The 27,562-nt window shown below is 43.8% G+C and overlaps 3 protein-coding genes across 6 annotated transcripts in view; 1 reads left to right on the plus strand and 2 right to left on the minus strand.

The window, feature by feature from the left end:
- Positions 1–8,317, minus strand: part of LOC129835087 (echinoderm microtubule-associated protein-like 3) — a 30,741-nt gene extending 22,424 nt beyond the window's left edge. The window contains exons 1-2 of one of the 3 annotated variants that reach the window (XM_055900462.1): positions 8,058–8,314; positions 7,837–7,948 (exon numbers count right to left, since the gene is read on the minus strand). In XM_055900462.1, the coding sequence (XP_055756437.1) occupies positions 7,837–7,861 (25 nt within the window). In that variant the 5' untranslated portion in view covers positions 7,862–7,948; positions 8,058–8,314. Of the gene's footprint in view, positions 1–7,836 lie in introns of all 3 variants that reach the window. The other 2 variants (XM_055900464.1, XM_055900463.1) reach the window with 2 other exon arrangements.
- Positions 1,825–13,967, plus strand: LOC129835088 (evolutionarily conserved signaling intermediate in Toll pathway, mitochondrial-like). Its single transcript, XM_055900465.1, has 8 exons — positions 1,825–1,969; positions 9,622–9,709; positions 9,999–10,160; positions 11,314–11,725; positions 11,860–12,141; positions 12,655–12,803; positions 13,026–13,131; positions 13,293–13,967. The coding sequence occupies exons 3-8, from the start codon at positions 10,020–10,022 to the stop codon at positions 13,568–13,570; spliced, it is 1,368 nt and encodes a 455-aa protein (XP_055756440.1). The 5' UTR covers positions 1,825–1,969; positions 9,622–9,709; positions 9,999–10,019; the 3' UTR covers positions 13,571–13,967.
- Positions 13,968–14,090: 123 nt separating this feature from the next.
- On the minus strand, positions 14,091–26,882 carry LOC129835086 (uncharacterized). 2 transcript variants are annotated; one of them, XM_055900460.1, is made up of 8 exons: positions 26,720–26,882; positions 20,620–24,397; positions 19,293–20,201; positions 19,062–19,117; positions 18,908–18,969; positions 18,020–18,337; positions 17,775–17,893; positions 14,091–17,582 (listed from the first exon to the last, which is right to left on the minus strand). In XM_055900460.1, exons 2-7 carry the CDS (start codon positions 24,172–24,174, stop codon positions 17,790–17,792), a joined length of 5,004 nt encoding a protein of 1,667 aa, XP_055756435.1. In that variant the 5' UTR covers positions 24,175–24,397; positions 26,720–26,882; the 3' UTR covers positions 14,091–17,582; positions 17,775–17,789. The 2 variants fall into 2 exon arrangements, with proteins under 2 accessions (XP_055756435.1, XP_055756434.1); XM_055900459.1 differs by having other exon boundaries at positions 19,062–19,159.
- Positions 26,883–27,562: the final 680 nt, after the last annotated feature.

Raw genomic sequence — 27,562 nt, forward strand, 5'->3', positions numbered from 1 at the left:
TTCAATACATGTACCTATAAAGCTAGTGTGCGGAGTACATTTTTCATGAAAAACAGTATCTGCCATAAGACTCCAACATCAACCAGTGGGTGTACCGGTGTGGTACCTATAACGTCTTCACCATAACAATTGGGTGAGATACCTTAGCCATTTTTAAGATATACTACATGACCAAAAGTATGTGGACACCTCGTCGAACATCTCATTCCAAAATCATGGGTGTTAATATGGAGTTGGTCCCGCTTTTTTAACAACCTCCACTCTTCTGGGAAGGCTTTCCACTAGATGTTGGAACATTCAGCCACAAGAGCATCAGTGACATTGGGTACTGATATTGGGCAATTAGGCCTGGCTCGCAGTCGGAGTTACAATTCATCCCGAAGGTGTTCGATGGGGTTGAGGTCAGGGCTCTGTGCAGCCCGAACCATGAAAACAGCCCCAGACCATTATTCCTCCTCCACCAAACTTTACAGTTGGCACTATGCATTGGGGCAAGTAGCATTCTCCTGGCATCCGCCAAACCCAGATTCGTCTGTCAGACTGCCAGATGGTGAAGCGCGATTCATCACTCCAGAGAACGAGTTTCCACTGCTCCAGAGTCCAATGGCGGCGAGCTTTACACCACTCCATCCAACGCTTGTCATAGGGCATGGTGATCTTAGGCTTGTGTGCGGCTGCTAGGCCATGGAAACCCATTTCATGAAGCTCCAACAGTTATTGTGCTGATGTTGGTTCCAGAGGCAGTTTGGAACTCGGTAGTAGTGTTGGAACTGAGGACAGGCACTCAGCGTTCCTGTTCTGTGAGCTTGTGTGGCCTACCGCTTCGTGGCCAAGCCATTGTTGCGCCTAGACATTTCCACTTCACAATAACAGCACTTACAGTTGGCCGGGGCAGGTCTAGCAGTTCAGAAATATGATGAACTGACTTGTTGGAAAGGTGCATCCTATGACAGTGCCACGTAGAAAGTCACTGAGCTCTTCAGTAAGGCCATTCTACTGCCAATGTTATTTCCTATGGAGATTGCATGGCTGTGTGCTCAATTTTATACACCTGTCAGCAATAGGTGTGGCTGAAATAGCCGAATCCACTAATTTGAAGGGGTGTCCACATGCTTTTGTATATATAGTGTACATTGTAACTATGCATGTATTCATGATGAGGCATCAGATCAAGAACTGTTGCAGTTCAAGCCACAGGCCATCTTTGACTTTAAGGGGGATGTTCAAGAACGTAGCCAATAGCACTCCTGAACACATCGGGAAGTAATTAGAGGTTTGTGTTCTTGGTCCGTTTTTAGGGGAGGTATGGTATTTATAGTTGTGAACGGGAGCAACAGATGGGGATAGGATGTCCAGGAGGCGAAAGGAAAGAGGGGAACATGTTTCCTTTCTTCTTGTGCAATAACGCTGTACTTTGTTAAAGAGAACCTGCGAGGGTTATTTGCTTACACACACGGTCAGATGCACACTGAGGCTAAGTGTACAGGCAGCTCAACTCCAATCTTTCAGCTCTTTCGCCAATAATTGGGCAAAAGATCAAAATTGGGCTTCCTGTGTAAACGTAGCCTAACAAGCATGCACACACACACACAGCTATTACACATTTCCCTGCTTCTCTTTTTTGTTGTTGTTACAACTGGCCTGAGGGTGAGTCACAGTAGTTTAGAAGAAGCTGGAGAGGAGGGATTCACAATGGCTGACTAGACGGGGCTGGAAGCAATCGAGAGTTGGCCACAGCTAGAAAGCTGAGTTGGAGTGTGGTCTCTGGTCTGATTGGAGTGAGTGAGTGACACTCGCTCTCTCCCTCCCTCTCTCTCTCGCTCTCCCTCGATGACAGTGAGAAACTCGTACTACAAAATTGTTATTCAAGCGCTCAGTTAAAGCCAATGTTTGTCCAGGGTTGAACGACATATCACAAAGACAGATCAGGAGCATCACAAAGACGATCTGCTGATAAACGACAATGCTGGTAGGAAATTAAAACAACATTCTCTGCCGGCTTTATACTGACTTGATGACAGGGACTGAAAGACCGTGATTGAGTGAGAAACTAACAACACCTCAAACTACAAATTGTCATTCAAGGGCTCAGTTCAAGCCAATGTTTTTCAGAGATTGACGCCTTATCACAGAGACAGATCAGAACCGTCACTGATTATTGGCTGATAAAAACAACAAAACTGGCAGGAGAAGAAAACCACACAATTACGACTGAATCTTGAGTCAGGTCAGGTTTCGATAGGTTTCGAGCTAGTTTATAACCTGGTAGGATGTTGCTCTAGTCATCAATTTCACTATCACTTACTGTGTATGCCGAGTGGCCTGGGTCATCTCAGGTCTTGTTCCATGAGGAGCCAAGCAGGTTTGGACAGAGCAAACGGACTCTTTGTTCAGAGTGCATCTGCCCAAGCCGCTACCTTTCTCATCCAATTTGGAGACTGTTTCAATTATTTTGCTCAGCTCCCTCTCAAAAAGGCACTCGTGCCCAGGCCGACTTTTTGAGAAACGGTAGTTTCATTCAAGGAAAAAGTACTTTTTAATCAAGGTAGTGGTTTTATGGTTATGGGGACGCTATCGTCTCTATCTTTATGGTTTAAAAAAAATGTTTTCTCTTCTCCAATTCCACATTATTCTTATGTTGCTGTATCAAAGTTAATTTCCTATATATCTAGAAGGTCACCTTAATATTATGGGCCTATTTGAGTGATTTATCATAATCTCCACCCGGCACAGCCAGAAGAGGACCTCCCCTCGGAGCCTGGTTCCTCTCTAGGTCCTTTCTAGGGAGTTTTTCCCAGCCACTTTTCTTCAACATCTGCATTGCATGCTTTTGGGGGTTTTAGGCTGGGCGTCTTTATGAGCACTTTGTGACAACTGCTGATGTAGAAAGGGAGGTGCCAAATAAATGTGATTGATTGATCATTGTTATTTCATTGTCGTTTCAACCAGTCTAAATTGAGAAGTGGCTATTTTACCAACCCAGACTCTCGGTAGAGTCAGCAGTGACAGCTGGTTGAGTCTCTCTCTCACATACACAGACACACGGCGTCTTCCCACAGTTCGCCCACCCTGTCAGCTCCTTCCTGTGAACACCACCACCATGGCGGCATCACCACCTACAGAGAGCGTCCGTCCCCGTCACTCGTCCCCGGGACCCGTGTGATCACGAGCACGTCGCCACCACAACACATCCTGTGCCGTACTGTACTCCCCTGCACGGGCGGTGGGCGATGCCATCTTCAGTCTAACTCATCACTCTGAACCCGAAACAGACAGACATGTCACAGTCGAACACTCGCTGTCTCACCCCGCGTTAGAGAATATATGCAGGGAAATGAATACTGCCTGCTGGTATACCTCCCTGTCCAAAGTTCAATAGAAAACACCTTATTGTCGTATGAGAGAATTCAGAGAAGAATTGTCTGATTGAATGGCGGTAACTGTGGACTTTCATCTTCATCCATCCATAACACACCCTCACCAAAGCCTACCATATAATACTCTGTACTTGATACCAGCTGAAGATGAAATATTGGCCGCAAATATTGAGGCTAAACACAAGATAAAGAGGATCTAAGCAATCTAAAAATAAACATTTAAAAACGCACAAGGAGATTTCTCTTGAGCTGTTTGGGGTCAACCCTGTCACTGAGCTGATTGTGATGCCAAGTCGAAATCAGAGGGAAATTATGCAAGACCAGGCTTGCTTTGCTTGCAGATAACAAAGCTATGAAGTATTCTGTTGACTGGTTGTACAGGCAGCATAAATCTTACAGAAATAGAGGTATGATCTCTCACACACACACACAGAGAGGATGGTAGTGCAAAGAGCTTCTGGATATAGTCAACTGTTAAAAGCCCCTACTTTTTTCTCTGTCAATTTATAAATATCTGAGGTGGAGTTTGTTTTTATATGTTTACAGTAGATTTCGGCTTTATATGGGTGATTAATGTAACAGCTTGGGGTACTCAAGGGACTGGGACACAGATCTTGTCAGAACAATGAACCGATTTGCAATTTGTAAGAAACACAATTATAAACTGCAATGAAAATGCAGTATTGAATGAAGTTATCGCACATTGACATGTTCTTAGACCCTCGTCAGCATGATTTGTGATTGGTGACTGAGCAGCATGTTAGTGTCAGCTTGCTGTGGAGAGAGACAGAGATGCCAGTGATTTGATGGACAGTTCAGCCTAACGCCCACAGATGCAGACAATGACCCCTGAATGTAAACTTGCTGACTCACACTGACACCCCAATCCTTCTTACTGAATAACACATAGGGCTGATCTGAGGGCAGTTTTGTTTCTTAAGCCCTCAAATGGTTGAGTGTAGGATTGCTGTAGGGTGAGCTGATCCTAGATCTGTGCTAACGAGGACGTATTCTAGTCAGCGAGACATACTGACAGACAGGCCTTGCCCACAGATGCTAACGGGGCGTCTGTCCCTGTTATGTTGACTGTTCCCCTGTGTGTTCCTGACCGCCCACTATTTTACAAGACGGTAAACAAAACATCAGCACATGAGTTGGGACAGTAACAGATGTGCCACAATGGCTCCCATTGAACTTCGTCATTATAGAAGCAGTAAAAGTTCCATTGTCAAGGCGCTAGCATAACCAATGCCACTGCAAAAAGGAGGCATAAACAATTTGTATAACAGCCACAGACTGACGTTTTTCTCCCATTTAAAACCATGGCGAAGACATTTGGGGCCCAGATGTTGGGGTTATCACAAATTGGCACATGCATCGTGGTAGGGGATACTCTTAAAACTAATAAACATCCTGTTTCAATACGCTGATGATGCGAATGACTTTTTAACGAGCTCCTCTCTTGCTTAACCTAGGAACATGTGAAGTTTCTCCGGTGCAGCTGGTGGTCCAACAACTACAGTAACTGTAGAGAGACAGATGCAAACTGAGGAGCAAATCTGGCATCCAGCAATTTGTTGGCATCGAAATGGAACTTGATACTTTGTAGCCTCCTATCCATTTGGGAGAGTAACAAAGTAACATTCAAGATAACATTCAGTTTCCCACGCCTGCCATTCCATACACTTGAACCTCACACACCCGATCTCCGGAGAGACTACGGGGGATAGAAGTTACTTTGTTTCACACCTGTCTATAGGACACAACAAAGTGCAATTTCATGACTGAAAACAGTGAGCAAGAACATGTTGTATGTACTATCAGAGTGTTTTGCAATAAAAATCCCCTGGCCCTGGGTTATCATCAAATGGATGTTACTCATTTATAACAATTGCAAACATATGTTTTCTGTTTTGCAATTGCATGTCATGCACATAAAGTTTACATGCTGTTTTGTAATTTGCAAAACGGATAAACCCACATAAGTAACTGTTCTACTGAGTAGGCTTGACAGGTGAAAAGCAAATTCTCAAGTGTTAAATCAACAGACTGTTAAATGTCACACTGTTACGGTGTCTATATGGGTCCACACTTTTCAGTGTTAAATGAACACTTTGCTTCGTGTAAAGCCTTACTTGCATATTTCCCAGTGTGCCTTGCCTTTCGAGTGAATTGCAGAGTTACCACCCATGAATGTATTTGTCAGTGACAGAGACATGGTTGTGGCATTCATTCATTTTCAGACCTGTGGCCTTCACCTAGTGAAATGCTAAGTGAATATGTAATCATTAAAATACAGTTATTTAAGAAAATAGAATATGTATTTCATAAGGCTGTATTTTAAGGGCCTAGTTTAACCTTAATTCGGTGGCCTGAAACTCATGGTTTACAGGCCACATCAGGCCTGCAACTCACATTATGCTGGCTTGCATAGTGACTTAATTCCTATTGGAATCCAGCCAGAGTGGGGATCTCCAACGTTTTTCATTTTTATTCAGCTGCAACCTGCATTCAGAAAGACTGCCCGGGATTAGGAAAACCAAGAAACACTACACGGCCCAAAGTATGAGGACACCCCTTCAAATGAGTGGATTCGGCTATTTCAGCCACACTCGTTGCTGACGGGTGTATAAAATTGAGCACATAGTCATGCAATCTCCATAGACAAACATTAGCAGTAGAATGGCCCATAATGAAGAGCTCAGCCACATAGTGGTGGGCCACACAAGCTCACAGAACGGGACCGCTGAGTGCTTGAGCAAGTAAAAATCATCTGTCATCGGTTGCAACACTCACTACAGAGTTCCAAGCTGCCTCTGGAACCAACGTCAGCACAATAACTGTTGGTCAGGAGATTCATGCCAGGAGAACACTACCTACCCCACTGCATAGTGCCAACTGTAAAATATGGTAGAGGAGGAATAATGGTCTGGGGCTGTTTTTCATGGCCGAGCAGCCGCACACAAGCCTAAGATCACCATGCGCAATGCCAAGCGTCGGCTGGAGTGGTGTAAAGCTCGCCGCCATTGGACTCTGGAGCAGTGGAAACTCGTTCTCTGGAGTGATGAATCGCGCTTCACCATCTGGCAGTCCGACTGACGAATCTGGGTTTGGCGGATGCCAGGAGAACGCTACCTACCCCACTGCATAATGCCAACTGTAAAATATGATAGAGGAGGAATAATTGTCTGGGGCTGTTTTTCATGGTTCAGGCCCCTTAGTTCCAGTGAAATGAAATCTTAACGCTACACCATACATGTTTCCACATGACAATGCCCCTGTGCACAATGCGAGGTCCATACAAAAATGATTTGTCGAGATAGGTGTGGAAGAACTTGACTGGCCTGCACAGAGCCCTGACCTCAACCCCATTGGACACCTTTGGGATGAATTGGAATGCAGACTGCGAGCCAGACCTAATCGGGCCAACACCAGTGCCCAACCTCACAAATGCTCTTGTGGCTGAATGGAAGCAAGTCTCCGCAGCAATGTTCCAACATCTAGAGGAAAGCCTTCCCAAAATAGTGGAGGCTGCTATAGCAGCAAAAGGGGAACCAACTACATATTAATGCCCAAGATTTTGGAATGAGAATTTTGACAATCAAGTATTCACGTGGTGTATTAGACTACCTAAATCATCTAAACCATTTCAGTAATGGGTGCAATAAGGCCTAGTAACAGATAGGATTAGTTTAGAAAAATGTGTTATTCATAATTGATTAGCATAAGATTAATGAATCAATGTGCATGCAAAAACATTGAAACAAACCAACAACAAAAGAATCTACCTGCAATTGAGCACGCTGGGAAATATGATCAAATATGGCGGTGGTTTTGGTTCAACTCTGGTTATTAAAGGGGCAGAGCAGTCAAAAACGAAATTTCCATGTGTTTTATATACATTTCCACATGAGGTTGAAATAATACTGTTTATTCTGAAAATTATGATAATACACTTTTCCTGTAGGATGTGTTTGAAAAGACTGCATGAAATTTTTGCTTGTTTTACTGGGTGGGTTTTTTGGACCGCCTGTATAAATTCATAGAGTTTGCCCTCCTCTCTGCCAATCATAATAGCTAGTTCAGGTTACACATCCCTCCAGTTAAGCTCTGCCAATTAGTCCCCTCTCTCAGACCATGCCCAGGAAGTCCTAGGAAAATTGTTGCTTGAGAAATAGCATTTTGCTAAGAATACATTTTTTGTTGATTTTTGACCATTTTAATTGAAAACTATCACATTAAGGTACTTAATTGTTACCCAGAAATGATTTGATATTGAGATAAAAACAGCTGCATTGGGACTACACTGAGGTTCTTTTAATTCACACCATCAACACTAGAAATGTTACAATTAAAAATCTAAACTAGGTAACACTGGCCAATTCACTGTGTAGTCTACTCAAAATTAAATAAATATAAGGTTACCTAAAAATAAGATTTTTGAAGATTTTTGACTTACCTAGACTATTCGTAGAACCATCCATGATTGATTGTCCAGGAGTTATTTACTGTTTTCTAGTAGTGAAGTTTGTTTTTTGGTGTATTTTCCATACTGTATGCCGCTGCTTTACCTGAGGGTGTCAGAAGTCGTTCTTGAGAAAAGAGAGGAGGCACGCATGGCAACGAACGTACGCAGTTGCCGGAGAGGATTGGCCTAAAAAAATTCACTCAAATACTTACTGTACATAAATCCAGGAAATGAGCTGAGCATCGGGTGGGCAAATGCACAATCGCCCAATAGATTCACATGCACATCGCACTAGAATTGCCAAAAATATTCTCCTGGAGACAAGGATGGGTTAACTATCCCCTCGTTTTTATATGACTACACGTGCATGCAATAATATGCTTCTTACTGAAACTTGTAACACAACTTTTTGGGTTACATACACCAAATGATGTATATAAACACTGGATTGCTAACGCTATGTATTGGCCATTGAAATGCTCTGTAGACACCGGTCGGCCATATTGGCACTCCCCAGTAGGAGCAGTCCTCCATCGGAATTAATGCAATTCTACATTATTTCAATTAAATGTTTCATAGACAAAATTACATGTATTTAACTATTTTGTTGTTGTAGTGGGGACAGTAACATTAGTCATCGAAAAAAATGATACTTTAGAGAATGTTTGTAAATATTTCTCTTTCATTTTTTTATTTGTGTTTAGCTCACATAATATAATGTTAAAGTGTCTGTAATAGAATAAACGTGGCAGAAACGAATGTAGACATTAATACGTGTATTTCTATAGTTTCCCCCACAAAATTACACCGGTAAGGGAGTGCCAATATGGAGGTGAGGCGGCTTCGACACAGTGGCCCCAAATAAGTATTCTAGTGTATATATAAATCATTGGTTACACCCCCCTGTCGTCCAAAAGTTCTGTTCAACTGATTTGATTTTCACATAGATTTCCTGCCGCCTTGTGGCGTGTTTGTGTACTGCATGTACACATAATGGCGGAAAGGAAGTCGGCGTCCTTGTTTCTGTTATTATGGGGGAATGAAAACGTGGTTGAAACAGGAAATGCACCCGGCATTCTTACAGAAACACTTTTGAGGAGATGGAAAACTCGTATTAAAGTGTATTGTGTACGTTGCCCATGCGTCGTCAATGTGCCACCTTGCATTCTGGGCGATTATGGAACAATGAGAGCTCTCCTACAAGAAGTGAATGGGAGTCAATTGGGGGTTTGCTCAAAAAGTACATTACAAATATTTTCCGAGATGTGAGATAATTAACTTGTTTTCTGTAATATCGTATAGCTTTTGAATCGTGACATGATATACTTTAGAGAAAAATAGGCAGGTTTCTCGACTCATACCCTGACTATTCTGCACATCTATAACTCTAATAGTGTTTAATTGCTATATTGTAATTATGTCGCCACTACGGCCTATTTATTGCCTCACCTCCCTTATCATACCTCATTTGCACACACTGTATATAGACTTTTTCTATTGTATTATTGACTGTATGTTTGTTTATTCCATGTGTAACTCTGTGTTGTTGTTTGTGTCGCACTGTTTTGCTTTATCTTGGCCAGGTCGCAGTTGTAAATGAGAACTTGTTCTCAACTAGCCTACCTGGTTAAATAAAGATGAAATAAAAATATATTTTTTTTAATTACGCGATTAGTCGACAGTCTGCTGGGTGGGGTGTTATACGTTTCTCCATTCATTACCAAATGGGATTCCTATCTCATGCATTCTGTAATATCTCTGGTCCTAATACCACAGCGGTTTCAACATGGAGGTGCCCATGGAGAGACATGTCTGAAGGAGACTTGATACAAAGGAGATTAACCTCACCCTTTCACGTCCCCGTGTAAGTATAGCGCTTCTTTCACACACACATAACTTGAACTTGGCTGCTTATAGCTAGCGTGAAGATAAGTACTTAGTTAACTAGCTTTCCACAGTGCGTTACAGTATGTCGGTTGTCTCTTACTGTCAATGATCGTGCACCCATCAAAACCACCGAGATTGATCAGCAGACTGCACTTATGTGTTTGCAATTTGTAACAATAATCATGTTGATGCAGATTTATAATAGTGTACATGTACTATTTGTCCCATCTGCTTATCTTATTCATCATGTCACTATTTTCTCTTAGGATCCACATGATGCATGTACTATGAACTGTGCCCGCTGTCTACTACGGCTCCAGAGTGTAGGGTTCCTGGCCCCCTCTGTCAGAGCAGCTGTCCAGCATGCTGCCCTGCTTCAGCCAGCCACAGCACTGTCCCAAATGACAGTACACAACACATGTGGCCAGGTAAGTCACTCCCAAGGGGGGTTTCAAATATAATCCTCTTTAAAGTAAACTCCGGGGTAAAAAAAAAGAAGAAGTTAAAGATCTCATGTCTCTTTGTATTCACACTGCCCTTGTCTTTAAATGAGGACTCAACTCTTGCCAGTTCACTTCGCCTATTTTGTGGCTCGAGTCCTCTTTTGAATTCACATTCACATGTTTCGAAAGGTTTTTACAAAGTGCAGGACAAGCCATTCCATCAGAACGTGTTATCGGGCAGCTAGCTATACCTACTTGCATTTTGGAAGCTAATAGATTACAATTACGTCTAATCTTTTAACTAAATGCAATCCGAAGATAGTATTAACATGTCAATATTATTGGTAACAGAATAAATGGCAGAAGAATAACTACGGATGAAATAATACTGTAATTGAAAATTGTACACCCAATGTAGGCTACTGCGCCTTTAAGAGCTAGAATAGATTTTGTACCTTGTTATGATTCTCACCGCATACGTTCTTCTCACACTATTCAAACCCCACAATTAATGAACAGCTTATGCAGCTCTCATAGTCTATACTATAGATCACATATTGCAAACAAATAATATTTCACTAAAAACACTACCAATTTTTGTCGTTTCTGTGCAACCATTAAAAAAAAATCGGTCGAAAAACGGCATACGTTTTTTCCGCAAGCCTTCACATAATAATTTTCTCTCTTTTGTGGCACCAATGTGAGGGTTTAAGGCGGGGGAAACGGTGTTGAAGTAGTCTAGTGTGTGGTGCGAGAATAATCACACGCAAACCTGGGGGGCTTTGTTTTCACATTGGCCTAAAAAAGGGAACCGGACCGCGAAATACAAGCAAACCGAACTTTCGAGATGCTCAGTTTGGTTCGCTTCGGGGGCTATTTTTGAGGGTTCTGCGTTCCTTTGCAGTGTTCAGTGTGAACAACAGCACACAAAATAATTCTCAGGGGGACTAAGGGTGAAACCCTTAGGAAGTTTCCCAGTTAATCACATCATGGTCGTTCGTTTTTGAGTTGATAATGATCATTATCCTCAATTGTAGGGTTAGGATGACTACAATATCAAGTTAACCTTTAATGCATTTTGTTTAACTATGTCGACTGCTTGTATCTCCTCGTCAATGTATATCTTTGTTGTCAACAGGCACTCAGGCATTTCTATGGCAGCCCTGGATGTTATAAGAGCCAGCCTGTACCCACCGACCCTGGTGAAGCGCATGAGGATAGAATAAAGAAGGACAAGTCACTGATCACTCACGATGACCTGTTTGAGAGGGTGGCCAGGGAGGCCAAGACTAAGGCCACCTTCAACAGAGTGGTGGATGTCTTCAGTAAGAGGGACATACGGCGTCGGGGTCATGTAGAGTTCATATACGCTGCCTTGAAGAAGATGCCAGAGTTTGGTGTGGAACGGGACCTTACAGTCTACAACAAGCTGTTGGATGTCTTTCCCAAGGAGGTGTTTGTCCCCAGGAATTTTATCCAGCGCATGTTCAACCACTACCCCCGACAGCAGGAGTGTGGGGTTCAACTGCTTGAACAGATGGAGAACTATGGTGGGTGGGGAGGGAGCGTGTGAGATTGAGCCAACCGTTTTTCAGAACAGGGTCTTTTAAATCATTAAAATAAGTAGCTAGTGTATTTTTATTGATAGACTTTTTGTCATGCATTCATTTTGTTGTGTCATCAGGTATCATGCCAAATGTCGAAAGTAAGGTCCTGATCGTCCAGATCTTCGGGGACAAGAGCCACCCGATGAGGAAGTACCAGCGCATCATGTACTGGTTCCCCAAGTTCAAGCACGCCAACCCCTTCCCCATCCCCCTGCAGCTCCCTGAGGATCCTGTAGATCTGGCCCGCCTCAGTCTCAACCGCATCGCCAACGACCTGGACGCTAAGGTCACCGTCTACCAGATGCCCTGTACCGACATCTCTGAGTCAGGAGAGGAGATCACCTTCCCACACGTCGTAGGTAGATAACCAAAGTTCCCTCTCCTTTTACATACAAACTCTGATCCGAATCCAAGGTTTTCTCACTCTATAGTTAAAGGGTTTTCAGTTGATATAGCTCGTATTTTTGTGGTCAGCAAATATTTAGGTTAGCAATGATCAATGGTATTAGAGCATGTGTCAAACTCATTCCACAGAGGGAAAGGGGGATACCTAGTCAGTTGTACAACTGAAATGTGTCTTTCGCATTTAACCCAACCCCTCTGAATCAGAAAGGTGCAGGGGGGGGCTGCCTTAATCGACATCCACGTCTTCAGCGCCTGGGGAGCAGTTATGAATTAAGGTCACTGATTAGTAAGGAACTCTCCTCACCTGGTTGTCTAGAGCTTAATTGAAAGGAAAAACCAGCACACACTAGACCCTCCATGGAATAAGTTTGACACCCCTGTATTGGGGGGTGCAAACATATTGATAAACGTTGTTTCTGTCATGTCAATGTTAATTCCTACCTCTCTGCTCTTTCCCCCCGTGTTAGGGATCCAGAGCCCAGACCAGATGGAGCTGCTGGCTAAACATAACCCCAACAGGCCTGTGTTTGTGGAGGGCCCCTTCCCCCTGTGGCTGAGGAAGATCTGTGTCTACTACTACATACTCAGGGCTGACCCACTGCCCCCCGAGGAGAAGGTGGGAGACCCTGTGCAACTCTGTTAAAGCCAAAGGAATGATAACATTGTGTATTTGTAAATAATGGTGTATATTTTAATGGTAGCATTTACAATGTTATAATTTTGATGATGAATATTGCCTCAGTAGTATCTGTCCCGTACTATTACAATAGGGTTATTGCATGTTTTTGCTTGAGCAGTAACAGTTGATTTATTACCGTACCTGTTTTCTCCCTGTCAGGTGGAGGAGCCTTACGACCCTGAGAGGTGTTTCGACTACCCTCTTCAGCTGGACCTGGACTTGGACCGGGACATGGGGGACGACGACAGCTTCAACGTGGAAGACGGTAAGATAAAACACCTAGGACCTAATCAGTTCAATTCAACAAAGCTTTAGATATCTCACAAACTAAAGTGATGCTGGGCACAGCTGTAAGAATCCGTACAGGACTTTAAGGTGCAGTGGTGTATCGTAAGTGGTAAAGGATATACGTCTTGTTTTCTGCAGTGGATGAAGGGCCGGTGTTCGCCATGTGTATGACGAGCCAGGGGGATCAGGCCACCCTGAACCAATGGGTCTCAGGCCTGCAGGAGACCAACCCTATCCTGGGCCGCGTCCCTACCCTGTTCCGCCTGGAGGCCGGTCCCAGGGAGCTCCAGGGAGTGGCAGACCCAGGACCCGGGGACAGGGAGGAGGGCGAAGAGGAGGCAGAGACACAGACGGAGGTAGAGACAGATATTGTTGTGGAGGAGGAGCATCGGCGTAGCGAGGGAGTGAAGCAGTGACCAGCGCCAGGACTATGATACAGCTCACTTCACTACCAGAGATTACCCGGAGAGCTAGCTTTCTGTCACAGCGCATTTATCATAACTAGGAGTTATTTTTGTCAGGTCACTTCTGGCCCTCATCATAACATCTGGTAATCATAGGATGTCTTCAAGTTAAAGTGGATTTAATACCTAATTATAATGTACCCACCTATAGTCAACTCATGTATGATCTTTCAAGAAACCAGCTATTGGGAAAATACTGTAGATGATATGTACGGCTATAACCTGATGCCCTCAACTCATTTGATGTTTCTGTAAGAATGCCTTTGATAAGACTCTTGAAGGAACTTTGAATTTGCACTGTGTCAAGACATGCTCAAATCAACGCAAAACAATAAATTATTTACTTCTATAGACGTTTCTTTTGTATGGTATGTAAGATGGATGGTAACATATCGAACGAGTTTTGTTTCACAGGCCTCTCCCAGCCCACCTTACTTGATAACACCTACCTCCCATTAAATCATAGAACCACTTTAAAAGTTACCAAAAGGGTTTATTAGTACCTTTAAAAAAGGCATTTCAACATTCCCTTTTAAACAAACAAGGTAGGAACCAATTGAAAGTGGTACATTCTCAACAGGTAAATAGTACAGCTTGGTCAGTGTCCCCTGTACATTTTAAAGGTCATTACAGCTGTACAAGAAAAAGTTCACAGTACATTCTGTTTTCAATGCATTTTCAGTCCGTTAAGACAGACTGTGCTCTATTGGACATTATTTTCAGCATATTGGTGAACCAAAAACACTGCAAATAAATCTCTTCCACATGATTTCTGATACTTCCTAAATGTCCAACACTCCACATCCAAGCAGCAGGCCATTGGATCATACTTTTGTTGTTAGAAGTAATTTTGACTGGGGAAAAAATGCTGATTTGTTGTATTTAATATCTTTGATTAAACAAATGAAATAGTCATGTGTCACTGACTGATTGTTCAGACCAAATAAATACATTGAAAGAGTTAATGTACACAGTATGTATAGAGACAAAAATATGAACAAAATCAGAAGCAGTATGAGTACCACTAACCATAAATGGTTAGGTTTATTTTCATAGGAAATCAAATAATACATTAAGGGTATTGACATTTAACCACCCCTTTAAACAAATGTTGTATTTACAGTGCAGGCATATGTGTCAAATCACCATTACAAAAACTTAAATGTTCAAAAAGGAAGAATTCTTTTACATTCCAGAAAAACGTTTTACAAAAACTGTATTTTTTTTCAAGTCACAAGTATTTTGACGATTCAGTGTTGTAAAGTATGGTGCATTAATATCTAGAAAAATCGGTCCCACTTTGAACGAAGTGCAACTTGTATAGCATACACAAAGGCTTCATAAGCACTAAATAAATGCTTCACACATCATCTATACACGTATGTCATACTCTCCAAAGGGTGACAATTCCCACTGTTGGGTAAATTGCCAAATGTGACGACATGCACTGTTTGTACACCATTTATAGAGTATCACATACGCTTACAGATGACTTGAACCTTGTTTACATTTGTATACGATCACATCTCTCGTCTGCTTGGGAATACTTTGGAACAGATTTCCAAAATTAAAATCTCAGAGCTGATTTGCTGGTGTTTACAGTCTCATGTCCAACAATAAAATACAAAACTATTATTTTTTGGCTCAGAGAACTAAGCCAAAAAATGGCTCATTTTTGGGGGGAAATAAAACCAAACTGGCGTGACGCCAGTTGGAGCACCCTGCTATATAAGTTGTTCTTCGTTTTAAAGTGGGACCGGGGGGAAAAAATCACAACTTTTTACGGCATATTTAAAATAACCCCATGCAAGGACATCCCTTGGATCTGAATAACAAAACTGATAGGAATTATGAAAAAATATAAAATGAAATGATAAAATGTACAGTAACAGTCAAAAGTTTGGATATGCCTACTCATTCCAGGGTTTTTTTTTTCTTTTTACTATTTTCTACATTGTAGAATAATAGTGAATATGTCAAAACTATGAAAAAAAATATACGGAATCATGTAGTAACCAAAGGTGTTAAACAAATCAAAATAGATTTTAGATTCTTAAAAGTAGCCACCCTGTGTCTTGATGACAGCTTTGCACACTGTTGGCATTCTCTCAACCAGCTTCATGAGGTAGTCACCTGGAATGCATTTCAATTAACAGGTGTGCCTTGTTAAAAGTAAATTTGTGGAATTTCTTTCCTTAATGCGTTTGAGCCAATCAGTTGTGTTGTGACAAGGTAGGGGTGGTATACAGAAGATAGGGCTATTTGTTAAAATACCAAGTCCAAATTATGGCAAGAACAGCCATCATTACTTTAAGACATGAAGGTCAGTCAATCTGGAACATAGAAGTTTGAAAGTTTCTTCAAGTGCAGTCGCAAAACCCATCAAGCGCAATGATGAAACTGTCTCTCGTGAGGACCACCACAGGAAAGGAAGACCCAGAGTTACCTCTGCTGCAGAGGATAAGTTCATGAGAGTTACTAGCCTAAGAAATTGCAGCCCAAATAAATGCTTCACAGAGTTCAAGTAACAGACACATCTCAACATCAACTGTTCAGAGGAGACTGCGTGAATCAGGCCTTCGTGGTCGAATTGATGCAAAGAAACCACTACTAAAGGACACCAATAAAAAGAGACTTGCTTGGGCCAAGAAACACGAGCAACGGACATTAGACCGGTGGTAATCTGTCATTTGGTCTGATGAGTCTAATTTTGAGATTTTTGGTTCCAACCGCTGTGTTTTTGTGAGACGCAGAGTAGTGTAACAGATGATCTCCGAGTGTGTGGTTCCCAGTGTGAAGCATGGAGGTGTGATGGTGTGGAGGTGCTTTGCTGGTGACACTGTCTGTGATTTATTTAGAATTCAAGGCACACTTAACCAGCATGTCTACCACAGCATTCTGCAACGATACGCCATCCCATCTGGTTTGCGCTTAGTGGGACTCTCATTTGGTTTTCAACAGGACCCAACACACCTGACCCAACACACCTCCAGGCTGTGTGAGGGCTATTTGACCAAGAAGGAGAGTGCTGCATCAGATGACCTGGCCTCCACAATCGCACAACCTCAACCCAACTGAGATAGTTTGGGATGAGTTGGACCACAGAGTGAAGGAAAAGCAGCCAACAAGTGCTCAGCAAGTGCTCATGAAGCTGGTTGAGAGAATGCCAACAGTGTGCAAAGGCAAAAGGTGGCTACTTTGAAGAATCTAAAATCTAAAATATTTGATTTTGATTTGTTTAACACTTTTTTTGTTTATTACATGATTCCATATGTGTTATTTCATAGTTTTGATGTCTTCACTATTATTATACAATGTAGAAAATAGTACAAATAAAGAAAAACCCTGGAATGAGTAGGTGTGTCCAAACTTTTGACTGGTACTGTATGTGCAGACGAATATCAAACAAATGATCACCCGTAGACAATTTCAAATGACGCCTGGTCTCAAGTCAAATTTACATGTCTGCGATTTGCCCTTATTAACTTGCCTCATATTGATTCTGATACATTGAGTAAGACCAAGGACATGTCATTCAATCAGATTGAAGAACATAACTGACCTATTCGTAACCCATTCAGTTGACTAGGAGAGCCCTCCTGTCTGCTTTAGTGTGTTTCATAAAGCACAATGACATTATTGAACCCAGTGACGACGTGAATATTAACTGTTTGCTTCGGGCATAGAAGACTTGGTTTAGTAGTAGAGAATGACAATCGCTACAAAACTGCGCTTTCAAAAACAGCGAATGTGTGTGTATCCCAAAGTTAATGAGGTAAAGCTTGTCTCTTGTGGATCAATGTCGCCTATGTATGCAGTTCAAGTTTAGTTTATCTTTTGTAGAGGTGAACTGCTCTAAAAATAAACAGACATTAAAAGAAACCAGCAGCCATGTTTTCTTTTCCTCCTCCACTTCTGAACAATGTTGTTTTTTACGCTGTCTGGCATTTAGTGATTTGTGCTTCTGCAATCAAGACAAATAAGTAGGAGTATGTCAAAAAAATATGTGCAATGTCAGAAATATGTTTCCTGAAAATGTGTTCTTACAGACAGATAGGAATACCTCCCTTGGTACACAGAGCTGTGGTGAACATGATGATATTTAGACATGGTTGGTGTCAGTTCAACGTACTGTTAAGAAGGCTCAAATGCTCACCTTAGATCTCAGATCTCAGAGTCTGTTGGTGGTTTTGGGGCTCTTGCTGTTCTTCAGGTATGATGAGTCCTCTGTGTCAACCATTACTTCCACTTCTGCTGGGAGGTTGGCACTGTCCCCTGAAAAAAAATGTGCATGGATATGTCAGAAACCCTCAATCCCAAATGTCCCCATTGCAAGCGACCGAAGCCTTTCTTTACCAGGAAGAACTCTGGGCCCTCTAATATATAATAGATCCTTATTACCTTCCATCCCACCGCTGTGCTGCTGCAGCTGGCTGGTGAAGAAAAGTTCTCTCCTGGACACCTGCTCGTCCCAGGCCTCCAGGATGTGCTGGCGCTCCGGGGGCACCAGGCTCAGGGTGTCCGGGTGGGCCTCCTCGATGTGGGCCCTCACCCCCTCCAGGCTGTGGGAGTACTGGAGCTCCCCGCACACCATGCACACCAGCAGCTGGTTCAGCGGGTCGTAGTCCATGAGGTAGCAGTTCCTCCATACGGCATCTGAGATGGGGCCGTTGTAGTTGTCGTTATGATCATCGTCTGGGAAAAGGAGCTCTGATTCCTCTGGGGGAAAGAGAGTGGTATTGTAAGACAGGGGTTCCCAAACTTTTTCACTCAGGCCCCCCTTCTAGCATTGGGGAACATAGCTCTCTACGGTATGCAATGACTGACATGACAATAAGAGAAACTGATGGTGCACTACCCAATTTCGAAATTGCACCTTGTGCATTCTACTATTACAGCTTTGATGAGTAAGTTGAAAGCCGAACCGAGTTCAAAATAATAAAACTGCACGTTCACAGTTTTTGGGCACTAGTCAGTCACAGTAGCCCATGAAAACATTCTACTAGCCAAGGGCTGAACATATATGTAGAAATATTTGGGCTAGTTTGCAACAAGGTTACTCTAAGAAATGACTATAGCTGTAGCTAGACAGGGGTATTCACTCTGATCCTACGAGGTCCGGAGCCTGCTGGTTTTCTGTTCTACCTGATAATTAATTGCACCCACCTGGTGTCCCAGGTCAAAAGCAGTCCCTGATTAGAGGGTAACAATGAAAACAACGCAGTGGAACTGGCTTCCAGGACCAAAGTTGAGTTTGCGGGATCTATACTGACGTTTCAAATGTATTACCTTCTGTTGGTTCCGTATGGCTTGGGTCAGGAAAGTAGCCCATGTCTGTCTCTCTGGAAGTACTATGGAAAAAGACACCACAGTACTGGTTACTACCGGCATACACATTGAGATAAGAGAAACGTCAGAGGGATCCTGAAAACGACTCTCTCACCTTAGATGTAGTTCAGAGTCCTCCGAGGTGTTGACCCACCGGTCGGGCTCCTGTTCCTTTGGTTGAGAAAAATTACGGTCAGCCCTAATGGAAATTAACTGACCAAGAGGAACCAAAGTTACCCAAGGCTGAATCCTCATCCCTTGGTACCAATGCCTGATTTACCATATAGTTCAGACTTAAAATATGATAGGGTGTTTTCTTTGAAATATTCACCATTGTAAAAATTACCTGTGTGTCCAGCCCCTGCAGCAGGTGTTGAGGCTGACTGCTGGGGAGGATGGGCCTCCAGTTGACCGAAGCCCTCTTCTCAGTCAGCTCCCTGTCCCTCATGGACTTCCTGGCTCTCTGTTCCTTCTTCTTCACTCTCCAGTACTCCCTCTTCTTCCTCAGAGTCTCCTCTTCCGACTCCCCTGGCACTGGCTTGGGCGGACCCATGGAGCTTATGTAGATGGGGCTTCTGGTGAGCCCCTGCATTGTAGGCAATCCTACATTTTGTAAATTCCCACTTTGAGGAATCTGAGCACCTTGACATTTGAAAGGAGTCTGTGTTGGTGTGAATGTGGACGTTTGACTGGGAGGATGAATTGGTAAGAGCTTGATGCTAGTCAGAGGGTTAGGCGGAGGTGTGAGAGTAGCGATGGGTGAGGCGTCAGCGTCTGAGATTTCCTGCACTTGCAATCGCCATTTTCTAACACGTGGCGAGTCAGGGCTGGACCCCGGGGCCGCTTCCTGTTGGCTCTCCACCAATAGCAGCCCACCTTTCTTCCCCTCACCCAATGGAGGGACAGTGACACCGCCTCCTACAGGGAGAAACGCGGTATTGAAGCTATGAGATGTCTGGGGGGACCCTGTGTGGCCAATGGATGAATTGGAAATACTGGTAGAGTTGACCGGAGGTCTGAGCTGTAGTGTATCAGATGGTTGTCCCATGTTGGAGGTGGTGGGGCTCACAACCAGAAGTGTAGGGATGTTGGTGACCATGCTGAGGCTTGCCTGAGGTCCAGAGGCAGGGGGAGATATAGGCTGGAGAAGGGGGGAGGGCTGAGGTTTGAGCAATGGTGCAGCTTGTAGACTGAAGCTCCCGCCTATCTGCACTGGCCTCTGTGTTGGTGTCTTGACAATATGGAGATTCGGAGCCTAAAAGACAACAACACAATCAATGGACAGCTTTACATTCGTTTTATGTCACAATATATAATTTAGAACCAGGGTTATTTGATCTATTTGTTTATCTTTACAAACATTTACTTGTTTATGGATGTTTATGTTCAGTTCTCAGAATCCCTATACCTCCTTCCCCTCTCCCTCTATTTTCGTTGCTTGTGTCAAATGCCAGAGGGAGATGCATGGCATTTCAGTTAGACTGGATAGTTGCCTTGTGTACAGTATTGCATTGATAAATACATAATAGTTCCTCATTCCAATTAACATAACCACAAAATGTACTTTTACCTCAAATTAAATTGAAATGATAGGTATTGGCCTACCATGTGAGTCATGAAATCTGCACTATGATGAAATCTAATAGCATGGATTACAAATTATATCCACCCACCTGTGCTGCTTTGAAGGCCAGTCGTCTGCTGTAGTCCCCCTGCCTCAGCCCCCCTCCTCCCTGCCGAGCCTTCCTGGCTCTCTGCTGCCTCTTCATCATCCTCCAGTACTCCCTCTTCTTCTGCATCACATTCTGGTCGGTCACCACTGGGGCGTGGTGATGTTGCTGACGCTGCTGCTGTTGCTGGGGGTGTTTTTGGTGTTGTTGACGCCGGTGTTGATTTTGAAGTTGGCAAGGTGGTGGTTGTTGTTGTGGTGGCTGGTGATGTAGCTTCGGAGGTTCTGGGGAGCAGCAGTGGTGGTGGCCTGCTTTTTTGGCACGCAACCTCTGGGCTCTACGAGGGACAGGGAGGAGTGGTCCTCCGGAGGCTGCCTTTTGGGAGCAGGATTGTGTGGGTGTGTGAGAGGAGGGTTCAGACCGATTGAGAGGGGAAGCTGAGAAAGAGAGGGTGTCCGTACAAGGACTGGATAGGGGAGAGGCCTTCGGATGAGGACTCAGTGGACGAATGGTCACCTGACATGGTGGCGGGGCGTCAGCATCCACCTGCCACCCTTTGACCTCCAACAATAGGTCACCAGATATGGAGGCTTTCTCCTCGTCTCCCAGGGTGAGCAGAGGTAGATTTGGCTTGACCTCAATCTGGAGGGCATTGTCCTCGGAGGAACAAGCCTGGGGTTCACTTTTACAAGGCAGCTGTTCTGTAATACAGTCGGGCTGTTCCGTTTTACAGTCAGCCACAGTGCTGAGAGATTCCTCCAGAAGCTTCTTCATAGAGGCCACTGCCAGGAGAGTGGTGGCCTGGCTGTCAGCATTCAAGGCTAGGTCTGGTGGCTCTGGATGTGGAGGAGACTGGGACAGTTTGATATCAACACAGAGGGGTTGTTCTAGTGGAGGACATGGACCATGTGTTGAGATTGTTTCTCTTTCTTGTTTTATTTGGTTTCCCTGTGGAGGCATGGGCAGACTGGTGTTTGAGAGAGGCTTGATAGTGTGTGTGTGGTTGACAGAGGTGTTGACATTGGGATTGGCTGTGGCTAATCGTGCTAACCTTTGGTTCCGCCTCTTCTGTGAGGCAGCATTTCCCCTAGCTTGAACTCCTTGCCTTAGGCGGATGGCGCGGGCTGCCCTCTGCTCTCGTTTCTTTACCCTCCAGTACTCCCTCTTCTTAGCCATACTTTCCTCCTCTGTTAGCTTTGGGTCCAAGTTAAGCACTGCTGATGCTGTAGAAGCTTTGACAGCCATCTGCATGACACAGCTAGCCGGCTTTGGCATCGCTGTAGGCACACCAGGAAAGGTGTTTTGGATGTTTTGAGGGTGTGTGAGGGTGATATGACTCTGGGGCTGGAAGACTGTGTGTAAATTCAGGAGGTTTTTCGGTGTGCTGCGAAATTCAGTCCTCGGTCTGATTGAAACCAACCTGGGAGGCTTCATGATCGACAGGCCGACGGGAGGACAAGAGACTTTAAACTGAGCAGAACGGATTAGAGGAGGTGGTGGGTTGTCCTGTGTTTGATGACTTAACACCACATTACTAAAGGTATCACCAGTAGGTTTGGGAAACAGTTGGTGTTGGCGGTGTGTGTTGGTAAATAAATTATTAACAGGCATCCCACTACTGCTACCAATTTCACACCCAGTCTCTTTTTCTTCTGTAGTGAGATCAATTTGAGGAATGTTATTGGTCACTGTACCATCCTCCATGATGAAACCTCCAATGATCTCTGAGGCGCTGGTGTGAGTAGGCCTATTTTCTGTTGGTTGTGGCAGCATTTTGCAGCTTGCTGTTCTGGCCTTCCTCATATCCTCCAGGATGCTCTGGTAACGCTTGACTCTCTGCATCAGAGCATCCCTCTCCTTCATCTTAGCTCGGACTTCGCCAGACAGCTTGGCTCGCTGCTCCCGCTTCTTGACACGCCAGTATTCCCGCATCTGGGCCGCCCTCTGCTCGGGGGTCTCCTTTGGGTCATCTCGTGGTGCGTTGTGGGTTGTTAAGGCTTTGGCATGACAGGGGGACTTCCGCATCTTTCTCTGACCCAGGAAAATCCTTTGGGTTTCAATGAACCTCTGTCTCGGAGTCCGACAACGGACCATACCTCGGTTAACGTTGGCAAACTGCACTGGACTAGGGAGCCTTCTGCTTGGTTCCCCTGCTGGTTTATAACCAATGATATTAGATGCGATACCAGTCTGCATTGTTGCTTTAGCCTCCTGCAGATTCTCGGCTCTTAGCTGAACGGTCTGTTCATTAACGTTGACTGTGGTTAGCTTAGCCAGGATTGAATCGTCAGACTCCCTTTTGACAGCAATGCTAGCCACTGCTCTGGCGTTCTTCAGCAGCCGTCCGGCTGAGATGAACGGGGCACTGACCCTACTAACACACTGCCTCTGGCCCTGTCCACTCAAAAAGGTCTGGGGACGTTCAACGTCCACATTTGGTAACAGTTCTACTTTCTGCAACGATACCTCCATGTTCGTGATTCTTTTGCTGGCCTTGCTTAACCTAGCCGCTTGCTTCGCTCGCTGTTCTCTTTTCTTGATGCGCCAATTCTCTCTGCGCTTGGCGGCTCGCTCCTCCTCAGTCTCCAGTGTAGCTGATGTGTCGTTGATGCTTCTAACTTCTTGGGCCGAGACCACTGCACTCTTTTTCCCGCCTAGCGGTGTTACTTTCATCCCTCTAGGCCTAACCCCTGGTTTGTGAATGAGCATAGGGGCAGATTGAGTGGTCACGATGGTCATCCCTGTGGTAATGTTAGTGGTTAGCGATCTAGGCTGAACAGACACTGTAACTTGCGTCTTTGTCATTTCACCAGGCCTTGATACACTCTGGGTGGTCAGATGCTGCTCAGATGACACTACAGGAGAGCTGCCATTGAGAATAGTCATTCCGCTCTGTGGTTGGCGAGGTGCAGAGCCTGAGGCTCTCACCGCCACTCTTACCGGAGGCACAAAGGAGCCACTGTTGAGAAGCACTCCATTGGGTTTGGCTGAGGTAACTGTTCCAATCACAGCGCCCCCTGTTGGATAATTTTTCACTGCCATCTTGCAGACCATCGCACCTTCTCCTGGACCTGTACTGGACGTTGGGAACTGAGGCAAGACTTTGTTGAGTTTTATCCTCTGGAACCAACTCTCCTTTTGGTTTGCTGAGGAATAGTTTTGGCCCCCTTCCCCAACACTATGGTTCTGATTATAGGAGACAGCAGAACCCTTTCCCTTCAATAAGACTACAGGTGCACCGCCGACATAAGTTTGGTAGGAACCATCACTATTCAACAAAGGGGGGGCAGACCCTGCTATTGAACAAGAGGCACCGGAATTCAACCCCATTGAGGTTATGGTTTTATGGACTGCATTACTGTCCAAGGATTTACTTCCTCTGTTTGTTGCTTTTGACCTCTCCTTCTTGACCTCTGACAGCTTAGCCCTCTGCTCTCGTTTCTTGGTCCTCCAGTACTCTCTCTTCTGGGCGAGGGTGGCGTTGTCAAACTCCGAGGCCGGACGGTAGCGCTGAACCCGTGGGCTGCCAGCCCCTCCAGTTCCCTGGGTGGTTGGCATGATGGTCGTGTTGCTGCTTGGTCACCGTTCCTAATCTTCACCAAACTGTGCTGGCTGCGGAATCCTCACTCATCCTACTATTTTTCGTCCAATGTCCTCCAGATATGGATATCGCCAGCCTTTAGCTATTGAGTAGCATCCTATAGGTCTTGTTATGTCCGTCTCCCATCTCTGGTGGTCACCCGCCACATCTTGACATTGACAGACGCCAGATGGTAAAGTCCTAAAAGTATGAAAATAAACAACACGTGAATAAACAACTGAAGTTCACATTCAGATATTAATCATAACAGGGCTTGCGATTGGATTGTTAGCTGACTTATCACTTCTTGAAATAGTTTGTTGGTAGTTGATGAAATAAATAATGAAAGGTACTTCTTCAAGCCACATATCATCAGTGTTCGCAATTCACACCCAATTACTTTTTTCACATTTTGTTGTGTTACAGCTTGAATTTAAAAATGGTTAATTTAAGATGTTGTGTCACTGGCCTACACACAATACTCCATAATGTCAAAGTGGAATTATGTTTATAATGAATTAAAAGTGGAAAGCTGAAATGTCTAGAATCAGTAAGTATTCAACCCCTTTGTTATTGCAAGCCTAAATAAGTTCAGGAGTAAAAATGTGCTTAACAAGTCACATATTAAGTTGCATGGACTCACTCTGTGTGCAATAATAGTGTTGAACATCATTTTTGAATGACTACCTCATCTCTGAACCCCACCCATACAATTATCTGTAAGGTCCCTCAGTTGAGCAGTGAATTTCAAACCCAGATTCAACCACAGACGTCCTTGGTGTAAAGTACTTTAGTTTTTTGGGGTATCTGTACTTCGCTATTTATATTTTTGACAACTTTTACTTCACTACACTCCTAAAGAAAATAATGTACTTTTTACTCCATACATTTTCCCTGATACCCAAAAGTCATTGTAATTGCTTAACAGGACAGGAAAACGGTCCAATTCACATACTTATCAAGAGAACATCCCTGGTCATTCCTACAGCCTCTGATCTGGCAGACTCAATAAACCCAAATGCTTTGTTTGTAAATGATGTCTGAGTGTTGGAGCATGGCCCTGGCTATCCGTAAATGGGAAAAAATACAAGAAAATGGTGCTGTCTGGTTTTCTTAATATACGGAATGTGAAATGATTTATACTTTTACTTTGATACTTAAGTATATTTTAGCAATTACATTTACATTTGATACTTAAGTATATTTAAAACCCAAATACTGTCATACTTGTACTAGGTCACTTTCACTTTTACCACCATTGGTCCTTCCTAACTCAGTTGCTGGAGAGGAAGGAAACGACTCAGGGATTTCACAAATGGTGACTTTTAAACCTTTACAGAGTTTAATGGCTGTGATAGGAGAAAATTGAGGATGGATCAACAACATTGTAGTTAATCTATAATACTAATCCTACTCTAAACAACAGTGAAAAGAAGGAAGCCTGTACATAATAAAAAAATATTCCAAAACATGCATCTTGTGCAGGCAGTAAAGTAAGACTGCAAAAAATGTGGGAAAGAAATTGACTTTATGTCCTGCATAGAAAAGCGTTATGTTTGAGGCAAACCCAACAACACCGAGTACCACTTTTCATATTTTCAAGCATGGTTGTGGCTGCATCATGTTATGGGCATGCTTATCATCGGCAAGAACTAGGGAATTGTTGATGATAAAAAAAACGGAATAGAGCGAAGCACAGGCAAAATCCTAGAAGGAAACATGGTTCAGTCGGCTTTCCAACAGACACTGGGAGACAAATTCACCTTTCAGCAGGACAATAACCTAAAACACAAGGCCAAATATACACTGGAGTTGCTTACCAAGTCAACTTTGAATGTTCCTGAGTGACCTACTTACAGTTTGGGCTTAAAAATCTAATGGCAAGACTAGAAAATGGCTGTCTAGCAATGATCAACAACCAACTTGAAGAACATCATTACTGTACTAACAGCTCTGAGCTATCTGTGGACATTTTCATTCATTTGTTCTACTATAGGACAGATTTTCAGACTAGCCTTAATGCAACCTAAAGGAGACAGTGTTGCAAAACACATTTTCTTTGGAGACATGATCTTTGGCAAATAAAATCTGAAACGCTTTCAAAATGCAGGCTGTGTTCCTAGCAGCATGCACTACAACCAGGAAGAGAAAATGGCACTGTCTCTTTAAGTCATGTCCCTCGTCTATCACAAAATATGTCTGTCGTGTACCGTTTTTCATTCTTTATTTATTCTCATATGAATACCAAACGCAGTGTGCTGGCGAGTGTCCAAGTATCGTCACAAATTCCAAAGAAAAGCGTCCGGAAGATTGGACAAATTTGGTGATATTCATGCCGTTACCAGCGCTGTCTCTACCAGCGTACAATGGACAATATCTTCCTCCTCCCCTGTCCACACGGACTGGCGCCTGTCTGCGTGTGTGTTCCTTGTCGAAATGAATCGAAAAGCATAAAACGAAGCCAGCGGTGAAAGAGCAGGATGTTTGGAAACGTGTGAGAAAAAAAACATGCATATGCATTACCTGGTAGTTACACCTAACTTTCCGGGACAGTTTGTTAACGTTTGGACAGATATACTGTCAGGACACTGCAGATACTTTCCGCGAGCCAGCCTTTCTCTCTATCGCTGCCTTGACAACGGTGAAAAATACCAGGATGTGGGACCTTGCTGCTTGTGTGTAAACTGCGTCGCGTGGACAGATACAAGCCTCTTAAAGCAATACTACACGACAGGGGACATTATTGTTTATCTGGACAGCAACATGTATTTCAAATAGATGGACAATGAAATTGAGCCATTTCTATCCATATCCACGATGCCAAACATTTCCACTCTATAATACCATTTTATTATAGGCTATTGGTTATATCATTTTAGACCATACTGAAAATGTTGTTGATATGTACAACTGGGATTGCACCCAATCAATCAATTCATCTATTCGAATCCAATCAATTAAATCATTTGTAATTTAATATACACCTCCCTAATATTGGAGTTGCGCCCCCTTTTGCCCTCAGAACAGTCTCAATTTGTCAAGTCATGGACTCTTCAAGGTGTCAAGCGTTCCACAGGGATGCTGGCCCATGTTGACTCCAATGCTTCCAGAGTTGTGTCATGTTGGCTGGATGTCCTTTGGGTGGTGGACCATTCTTGATACACAAGGGAAACTGTTGAGTGTGAAAAACCCAGCAGGTTGCAGCTCTTGACACACAAACCGGTGTGCCTGGCACCTACTACCATACCTGGTTCAAAGGCACTTACATGTTTGTCTTGCCCATTCACCCTCTGAATGGCACACATACACGATCCATGACTCAAGGCTTAAAAATCCTTTCTTAACCTGTCTCCCCCCCCTTCATCT

This window comes from Salvelinus fontinalis, chromosome 36 (genome assembly GCF_029448725.1).
Source record: "Salvelinus fontinalis isolate EN_2023a chromosome 36, ASM2944872v1, whole genome shotgun sequence".
NCBI classification, from domain to species: domain Eukaryota; kingdom Metazoa; phylum Chordata; class Actinopteri; order Salmoniformes; family Salmonidae; genus Salvelinus; species Salvelinus fontinalis.